This window comes from Atta cephalotes, assembly GCF_000143395.1.
Source record: "Atta cephalotes unplaced genomic scaffold scaffold00015, whole genome shotgun sequence".
Lineage (NCBI taxonomy): Eukaryota > Metazoa > Arthropoda > Insecta > Hymenoptera > Formicidae > Atta > Atta cephalotes.
Window position 1 is genome coordinate 131,669 of NW_012130079.1, and position 10,872 is coordinate 142,540.

Genomic DNA, 10,872 nt, shown 5'->3' on the forward strand with positions numbered 1-10,872 from the left:
AAAGAGTTAAAAGACCGTACATTTTAAGCTACGACTACAATATTTTACTATAAACCTTTTACTATAAACCTTTTCTTTTTTACTTATAAAATTTCGATAAATTTTATGAAGTTAAGTTGTTTCACTTTTGATAATGTTTAGCTTATTAACTCGAAAAGCATGTTTGTGTCAATTTTAAAATAAGAAAGCGACATATATCGTATATTCGCAAATTGCGCAAAATTATTAATTCATCACACAAATACACATATATATATATATATATATATATATATATGTTTAATGAATAATATTTGTATAAAATATATAACCAATAATTTGATTAATAATCCATGCTTTTATAATTATTGTGTCATTATTGTCGATAATTAACCAAATAATTATATTTAGCGATATACATAATTCTGGGTTAATTTATGATTAGGTTGAAAACATAAAACAATATAGGATTGAAATTACAATATTTAACATGTATCGATATTATTCACTCATATTACCTATAAGATGATCCCGCGTATAAGTTTGCCTGCACCTTTTTTTATCTCAGTAACTAACAGAGATGGATTTAATAAATATAATATCAAAAATTAAACAATTCTAATTAAATTCTATTATAAGTGATCCTTTAGAAAAATTATCTACGTTACACAATAAAAAAAATTGTATTTGTATTGAAAATGGTCCATTTACGTTTTTGTTTTTAACAGTTTGTTAAATTTTTTAACTTCAGATGTTAACATAATATGATTATGTTATTTAAAGATTTTGTGTTAAATTGATATTTAAATTGATTGATAGTTAAATTGATATGTATCTAAGATGAATGAATAAAATGTAAATTAATTTAACATATAAAGGTTAATTTTACTGAAAAAAAATATCTCCACGGTTTGTTTATAAATTGTGTCGATATTATCTCTTTTTTTTTTGTATTTATTCTCTTATATAATTCTCTTATATAATTCTCTTATATAATTTTGTGTAACTTTCTAATATATTCATCTTGTGTTAACTCAAAAATTTGAATGATCCGTTTGAGACGGATCGCGCGATTTATATTAAATTTGACACATTTTTTCCAACAGTGTACAAAAGTGTACCGAGTGATTTTTGCAAGCTAAAGTAAATATTTTATAATAAATATATAATAAAGATATAATAAAAGTTGTAGCGTCCGTTCTAACGAATACAATGATGTATAATATAACAAAATTAATATAAATTTATTTTAAATACAAATTATATAAATTATTTTGGTTTAAAGCTTTGCGGATCTATTATCTTTCCAATTTTGGAAACCACCCTGCGGTGCGGCCAATTTCTGACTCTCGAATCAGATCATCTGATCAGATTACATACAATAGAATTTAATTAGAATCGTTTAATTTGATATTACATTTATTAGATGTATCTGTTAGTTTAGAGATAAAAAGGTGTGATTTTATATAGGGATCTTGTATAAAATATTATAGCTTCCAAATAAAAGAACAACAGAGGGAAGAATAGAGAACGAATAAGCGAACAAGAAATAGCCGTGTAAAGCATTCTTTTGTTGGAATTTTCACCATGACGTCTTACGTCAAGTTTGTAATATCATATTAACAACAATTCTGTTTCCGCTACGCGGAAATTTATACGGAAATTTATACAGAATTAAAAAATTTTTTTGCGTTTTGCGGTTTATCCGTGGTTTATCTCTGTGCTTAGACCTATTATTAGAATGTCAACGTTTCATAAACATTACAGGTCACTTCGTCAGGGCGAGGAGTAATCTGATATTGGGATCTAGACACGGAGATAATCCTTGGATTGCATAGCTTCAAAAGTACTATTACAAGATTATTTATGAGAATTATGATAAACGAATGACACTATGTTTTTTCTTCTTCTTCTTCTTCTTCTTCTTTTTCAGAATAGTACAATTTAACAATGCGCAATACTGTTAATTTTTCTGACAATAAAATTGGTAACATACATAATAAATAAAATTACGTTTATTTAGTAAAATTTATTTAGTAAAATTAATTGTGTATTACAATTCATTTCCACGGTTTATACATGGATTGTAAATTCGCAAAATTTCCTATTATTGTAGCGGGTGACCTTGGCTACAACGGCATTAATCCATTCGATTCGCAATGTGCTATGCCGCATTAAATGTTTATTATTGCGGTGTTTACAGACAATTGGTGTGCACGGGACAGTATGGGTCGCATAGTAATCAGTCTATTTCATAGCATATCCATCATTTAATGATTCGCGAAGCAAGCAGCACCGTTATATGCAAAATAGAATTGTACATGTTTTGTGCAAGCTATCGACCGTGCGCACTCCTGCCCAACCTATGCAATCCAAATTCAATTACATGGCATTTCGCATAATCTCCCTGTTTGATTTACAGCTTGATTTACAGATTTGATTTACAGCTTCATCTATGGCTTTATTATTTGAAAATGAATGACGATTTCACCCAAGGAAAACTCCTTGGAGTAACATAAGTATCATAAATTATAGATAGAGATACTAATGAAGATACTTACAAAGATCACTATAATTGTGTCACCAGGTGACGCGACTTTTTGCGGCTGTTGGATAACATCCCCGAAGTTGCGTCTCCATCGTGGAGTGTCGTACAGCACAGGAGGTACAAGGATGATCAAGTTACTTTGCAACAGCTCCGGAGCGGGTGGTCCTGGTGAAATAGGTTTATTCTGCAATAACAATAAAACATAATGTTCTTAACATAAATTCTGTATATGGTTAGCAGAGACGGGTAAGTTAATATTTTCTGTTAACTAAATTAAATTAAAGTTAATGATCTATAAAATTAATTTAATTACGTTAAAAGTTGCAACGAACAAAAAACTTATAACTTAATTAAAAGTGAAGTCAACATCAAATTAATAGTTAAATTAAAAATTTGAATAAGCACTTATATTAAACATTTAAACATTAAAATGTAATTTTTTTTAATTAGGTTACTAAAAAAATAATTATCATATGGATTATCATTAAATAAATTTAATATTCCTCCCCCCTCCCATTTATAAAACGTTCATATAAAATATCAAAAATTAGTTTTTTTTTACGTATTTTAAATGGAAATGTATTGTTTAAATATAATAAATTAACCAATAATAATTAAAAATTCATAGAGATTATTAGATAGGTATTAAATTATAAAAGAATTATATATTATTACATAATATATTAACACATTATTTAAATATGTAAAACTTTAATAAACAAAACCGTTTTTTTTTTAAATAAATTATTCTATTTGAAACTTGAGAGAAAGTCTTGTACTAGCAAAACATATCCATTACGATTTTTTTTCTAATTGTCTAATTATTAAAAATTTAATTTACAAAGATAAAAGCTAATGAGTTAAACTTAAACTGTGTTTTACTAAACTAGTTAAAGTTAAAAATTAATTCATTTAAAATTAATTATAAGTTAAGTAATTAATTATAAGTTAAGTTAAAAGTTATTAATTTTTTAATTTTATTATTTAACTCAATCATCAGTTACTATTGAAAACTAGTCATTAATTAATTAACGAGTTACTACCCAACGTTGATAGTTAGGTATATCGGCGATTGATTTTGCGGTGACGTAAAATAAACGATGCGTAATTTCTGTGAAAATAATAATTGATTACTAAATGGAGAAGTATTTTCACTATGAGATCAATGCATCTTGTTAGCGGAGAAAGATCTTAATTCTGAATTTGCATATTTTGTGATTATGTAGTTGAAAATACATAGTTGAAAAAGTTTATGTTAAATTTAACACATTTCACATCTCAAACAGTCCATTTAATTTTTTGTATTAATTTAACACAAGATGAATATGTTAAAGAATAATAGAAATATTCGAGGAAATCGCCGATTTCGTCAAATCATTTTGTTTTTAGGTATTGTTTCTTAAACAAAAACTAAAAATAACACTTTAGAAACATAAATACGTACACAAATTATATGATGTCTCCTATCAGATAATAGTAATTTTTATAGTATTGTTTACAATTTTGCAATAATTAACTTTTTCATAATATAAATAAAAATAAGTGTTTGACAAAATGGACATAATGTAGTAATGCCATATATTCCTATTCTCATTCTTTCACAAGAATCATTTATCAAAAATACTTATACATGAATACGAGAATTTCTAGATTTTTTTTCATTTCGACGTAAAATATTTTTTGTTAAGGAGAGTTCAACTTTCACTTTTTTACGACTATTTGGAGATTATTTCTGTATTTTCCTATGTACTTTTTTTGCAAGGAAATCGAGAAATAAGAATTATAATATTGAAACTATACTCAAAAATTGATACATTGAATTAAAGAATAAAATGTTTATTCACAACGTTATAAAATCTCTATGAGTTATGCCTCAATAATTTAAAAACTAATTCAGTATTTTGATACAATTCTGTAAATAAATTTAAACTGTTATTAGTTTAAATAATTGAAATACAATTGACAGCTATTTCGATATGAATAAGGATTTTATTCTTTGTAGGGATTGCAATTTTATTTTTGTAAAGATTTTATTCAATGTACCAACTTTTTTCCCTGAGTGTGTAGCTTCATTATTGTGATAATTTTCGATTTCCATGAAGAAGAATACATAAGAAAATGTAAAAATAAAACAATCTCCGAACGGTCGCAAAAAAATTGTATCCTTCTATAAAATAGTATAAAGAAGACTACAACTTTATACTGTTTTGCAAAATACAAGCATAACGCGATAATTTTTGGAAGGAAGAGGGGGAGGATTTTCCCGTAAATACGTAGGAATATCTTTAGCATCAATATTTGATATAATATAGCAATAACTATAATAACGCACTAAAGATATAGCTAACTAAGTTTATCTTACAGACAAGTATGCCGATTTACGCTACATCTCGACTTTATGTTTAAAATCATATTATAATAAAAATTAAAAAAAATAATATTAAAATAGATTTAAGTATATAAAACAATCTAATATTATCAATAATGTGCTCATTATAATTTAAACTATGTAATTTATAAGTGAAAATTGTAAGAATATTATTTTCACAACTGCAGAATATGTTTTTATATTATATTATGTTTTTGTTGATTTTATATAAACAATTTTATAAAAACATACAAAAATGATTTATGGATTCTTACTTTTTAATCATTTAAAGAAATCATATATATTTTAAAATGCAATTTAATTTCTAAGAAATAAGGAAAAGTCTTTTTCTAAAACCTACGTCAGTATCTTTCCTCTATATAAAAATTAACATAAAAAATATAATTTTTTTATTGCTACAATTTAAAAGCAAATTGGAAGCATATATTTTTCCAGGCACAATTAACCTTTATAATATGTTAAATTAACATTATTCGTTTATATTTTTAAAATTTATATTTTAAAATATATTATTTTTATTTAATTACTTTCTCACAAATTGTGTTATCTTTACATTTAAAAATGTTGACTAGTAATTTAACATTAATTAAACTATTCAAATGATCCAATCATCTTATATTAAATTAACACTTGGATGTCAAAAATTTTAACAAGGATCGATTTTAACAAGTACAAAATATTTTGTATTGTGTATATTTTATTTACTTACTTGAATAGCCGCTTTTACTAACTCCTGGTACTGCTTCAAGTATATTGTAAGTGTATGCGGACCGTAAATTGTTGATGCGCCTTCATATCTTTGTATCTAAAAGTTAATATTTCAGTGACTATTATGCATTGGGGATGCGTTTCAAGAAAAGATAGATACGAGTTCAAAGAGAATCGATCGATGATTTTACGTACCATTTATCTCGCCATTTATCAAAAAACTTGTTAGAAAATGACATAATTTATGAGACCGAGAAATTTTTATATAACGGCATGTTACAATAAGAGGGTAGTTTGAAAATTAGTTCTCGGTCTGACACAGAAATGACGCCACGGATATCAAACTGCTTAACTTTAGACAAGATTGATCCTTTACAGGGCTACTGTTAAAATTTTGAAACAAATGCATACATTAATTTCTTCATTTTGTTCATGTATATGTAAAGTAATCTGCAACTTTTGGTTCCGTCATGACAATGCATCTGCTCACATTTCTTCAATGTTGTAGTCGCAAAATTCCATTGCAATAATTCCGCAAGCACTGCATTTCACCAGATTTCACGTGATTTAATGAAATATGCAATTGAAGAATTTGTGAGCGGATGTATTGTCATGATGGTACCAAAAGTTGCTTGCTTCATACGAATGAAATAAAGAAACTAATGAACGCTATTTCTGTCAGAAATTTTAATAGTAGTCCTGTGAAGGATCAAACTTGTCTAAAATTAAAGCTTAATATTTGTGGGTCATTTCTGTGTTTGTGCATCATTTCTGTGTTAGGCTGAGAACTTATCAAACTATTCTCGTACAAATATTATACGTATTATAAATCGCGATAACTAATCCAATAAGTTCCGCTTGGAAGCTCTCAAAATGGCCCCGATTCTCGAGCGAATTGCTTATGCTTAGTAACAACAATGAACAGTTTACTTGATACTCCTCAGGTGTTGTTATGTAATCGCTGTAAGTATTACAAAGTCCTGCGATTATTACGGATGTTTCGTCGTCGGATGCATCGCTCATAACTTTCCTGATAGACTCTCGCAATCTTCTTCCAGACATTGTCGTGAATTCACCGGGCACGCCAGCGATGACGACGTTTCCGATTATGGCGACTTGCGTCGAGACAATTTTCGGCTGCCATTGATAAGGGAGTTTTATCTGAAATCATTAGTTATCGTCCAATAATTCAGTGCTCGACACCGACGCCGACGTAACGATTTCAAAGTGTTCAATTACGCCATGCTGCGTATCACAAAGTATACTGATACTTCCGTTTTCTGTCCATATAAGTTATTCATTACTTATATCATTATCTAAACGCGATAATTTACATTCAATTCTATTGTCGATGTTTCTTTGTAGTATCTATAGTCTATGTCTATCGTACAATATACCCTATTAATCACATACTTATTCTAATTGCATTCTAATAAAAATACAAGATGATAAAAAAGTTTGACCACAAAAAATTAAAATGACAACAAATATAATTAATACTCCAAAGTCTGTTTTTTTTTAAATATATATTGTTAGTAATTTAATAAATACAAAATTTTGTGGATAAATCTTTTTGTCTTCTTATGTTAACTGAATTTAACATTATAGTAGATTTGGGATCATAAAGTATACTTGGTAGAAAAATAGACTTACTCGTCCAGTGGTTAATAAAATAGGTTTCGGGCTCTGACAACGAATATCGTCTTTCGTAGGGGTGGCCAAAAAATTTCGTACGGTATTCCAAAGGGGATTCGATGTCGTTGTACCTTGCTCAAAAGCGAACGAACCAGGTCCGTCAGTAGTACCAGCTGCAAAGCTATAACCCATCGCAGGTATGCACCCATGCACCTGTGAAAAAAAAACTCGAATAAATTCTTCCTTTATCAAGAAGCTTCAAGAATTATAGACAACTGTAATTTACCTCCTCAACCTTTTTCGTAGTCTCGTTATAAAATTCTGCAGATTGTTCCGGCATATTGATATATTGATGAACTACTCGCACTGGTCCAATCACTTCCATCGCTTCATTACTTTGCCATAATCTCTACGAAACAAAGGAAATCTTATATGAACAAGATAAGAAATTATATTATTTTTCTATTAAAGAATATGTTTTATTTTCTATTTTGTCATTATCAATTAAGTTAATGACTAACTGTAAACACAATTAAAATTGATACAACTGGTCTTTATAATAACAATTATGTAATTTATTATTGTATTGTTATTCATTATAATTAATTAAGTAAATTTTTTAAATATTAATTTATTTACATAGTACAATGAAAATTATTGAGCGCGCATTTAAAGAAATTTCGATTATGTATCTATAAGCTACTTATACGATTTACAAGTATTATGAAAAATAAAAAGTCCTCATTCATCATACATGCATTTTCAGTACGTGGAAAATGAGAAGATAAGAATTTGATATAATCGATGAAGAAGATAGATAAGAAAAGCGCAAATTCGTGTTGGGTATAAAAATTTTCTCAATAAGATTGCGATCTTCAATCTTCTCGTATAGGAAAACTAATGATGCAGAAATATATACGAAGGTTTCGCATGTGATTTGATAACGTATAAACAAATTGATAAAGAAAGCAATTAAGATTATCGATTAAAATTGATATCTGGATATGATTGTAATCATATGTTATCATGAGAGTTAATCTAGTATCAATCATAATTATAGTTATTAGATTTCTGCGTATAAAAATATGAAAGTAAAACCTTGCATAATCCGCACAAGAAATCATAAATGATTATGCCGTTTTGTGCAATTGTTTAACTAAAATATCTTTTTCAACATGTTATTCGTATGTGTGAGATATAGCGTTCCAGAAAGTAAACGAGAAGGCAAGAAGTAAAATTTACATTACCATACTTATTATTGCATTATAATAATTATATTATCGTTTTAACACTGAATAAGTAATTTACAAATAAATATGATATACATATATATTCAATTAATTAATCTACAGTTATCTAATGAATTTTTTAACGTTTACTTTGATCATTTATTTAGATTTAGAGAAAACACAAAACTTGATTTTAAGTAAATTTGTTCTGGATTATTTCATGAATTCTATGCTTGTACATAACAAAGGAATGAACAATACATAACGCACGCACGCGTATCTTTTAATTAAAATAGACTGTTTACGTTTATTAAAATATTCTCTTTATTTAGTCATTATGTTTCATGATTTAATCATTACGATTAAAAAAGGCGATAGATATTACGAAAATGGAATAAGCAATGTGTTTAAGTATTCTTTTTTATTTAATAAAATTATTTTTATTATTATTTTATTATTTAATAAAAAAAATGTATCTATCTAAAAACAATGCAGAGTAAAAGATATGACAAAATAATGCAGCATCAGAGCAAATGTTTCATGAAATATCTGTAACATGATATGATAACAACCATATAACAATAACAATAAATAAAATCATATACTTTTTAATGGAAATCATATTCGCTCATGCTAGCAATAATAGAAGATACAGTTTTTCAGAAAATAAGTTTAATTACATTAAATATTTTGTATAGTTAAAAGTTTGTAATATTAATTTTAAAATACAATTTTTTTTTAAATACAACACCTGATTACAAAGAAATAAAATAATTGTAAAATAAATGTTCTTTTACAGAATGTTTCTACATTTCCATTCTTTTTTGCAAGCAACTGAAAAATCGCGATTTTTTTACATCATTATATCATAATTGCAGTAAATAATCGATCGATAATTGTCGAATCGTATTTTAACACTATGCGTAAAGAAAGAAAAACTCTATCAAGAGAGCTATCGCTTCGCCTTTTTAATCAAATTTGGGAGGATATCGTACGAAAAGACAGTATATAAGAAATTAAACTAGGAGAGAAAGAAAGGATAGGAGGGGGGGGGGGGGGGCGATAAATACGGCGGAAGTCGGAGAATATTTCGACAAGTAGAAAAACATTAGTATTTCTTTGATGTAGCAATATCAGGAGGCGCGGAATGCAGGCGAGCGAGCGAGCACGCACTCACTCACAGACATATACATACACGCTCAGCGCGAAACGCGTCGTATAACGTCCGGACAGACCGGATAGACAACGTCTTCTATGGCTGTAGAAACTATTTCTCGCTCTCCTTTGTGATGCTAATATCTCTTCACAAAACTGACGATAGCTCGCCGGTCGTGCCCCCGTCACGCTTAAGGAGCATGCGAATATATGTTAATTATCGCGGCAGTGAAGGCTTAGCCGCGCGTCCCTAGCTCCTGTATTACGAACTGCTGGCGGCGAAAGCACTGAAATACTGCTCTGTTCGATTCATGGCGAGCTGGACTCGCTGGATGCCCAGCATGAACGTCTCAATACATCTTTACCTGCTTTGATATACATATAACTTTGATATACATCCTGATTGCTCGTTTTTCCCCGGTAGCCACAGTGTTAATAATTCGTTTTAATCGCGTGATCACTCTTTATACTTTTTTACTTCTGTCAATATTATTATGCTGAATGGTGAAGTATTCTCCACCACGCGTTCTCGCTGAGAACTGACTTGCTTGCGAATTTAATCCGCTCTTTGATTCCGACGATTTTATTTCCCTACGCAGTTTATTTAAGAATGAAACGCAAATTTTTTTATAGTTACATATATATTCTACTGAGCGTTTCTCTTTCAAAACGTACTACCGCATAATTAGCCCCTTTTGCAGAGCGATTATTTTTTTTACAGCTTATTGAGAGACTGATTATCGCGTTTTTTGTACAAGCTTCCTGTTATTGGATGTATATATTTGCGATTCCATAGTAACTCTCTCATTTTAATATTGAGTTTTATTATATTTGAACTACACTTACTTATTTCGTGCATTCACCAAATTCCATTATTAACATTCAACTAACAGCGGATTCAGCAGACTGCACTAATGCGCACTGAGTGCCAATTTTTTCAGTGTCACACAGTGCGGCTTGTGCGCACTGTCAGATTATCATATGTAGTCAGCAAATAAAAACTGACCCAGTGGAGTGCTGAATTTATATTTGGACCAACCAACCGAACGAGTTCAAGAAATGTTGCATTGACATTTCTGACAGTGCAATTTAGCATAGCATCAAAGGGACATCTGTACTCGCACCATGTCAGAGCAACAACACTGAGAGAAATGATTTTGTTACAAATCAAAGGAAAGCAAATGTGATATTTGTTAAAAAAACTGATCGATTAGTTACGATTGCAAAAT

The 10,872-nt window shown here is 28.7% G+C and overlaps 1 protein-coding gene across 1 annotated transcript in view; it reads right to left on the reverse strand.

Annotated features, from left to right (window-relative positions):
- The window catches only part of LOC105617928 (neutral ceramidase), a 58,201-nt gene that overhangs the window by 1,673 nt on the left and 45,656 nt on the right, over nucleotides 1–10,872 (reverse strand). Inside the window, exons 7-11 of the mRNA XM_012199462.1 lie at nucleotides 7,546–7,668; nucleotides 7,278–7,472; nucleotides 6,555–6,785; nucleotides 5,626–5,721; nucleotides 2,541–2,711 (exon numbers count right to left, since the gene is read on the reverse strand). Coding sequence (XP_012054852.1) covers nucleotides 2,541–2,711; nucleotides 5,626–5,721; nucleotides 6,555–6,785; nucleotides 7,278–7,472; nucleotides 7,546–7,668 — 816 coding nt within the window. The remainder of the gene's footprint in view (nucleotides 1–2,540; nucleotides 2,712–5,625; nucleotides 5,722–6,554; nucleotides 6,786–7,277; nucleotides 7,473–7,545; nucleotides 7,669–10,872) is intronic.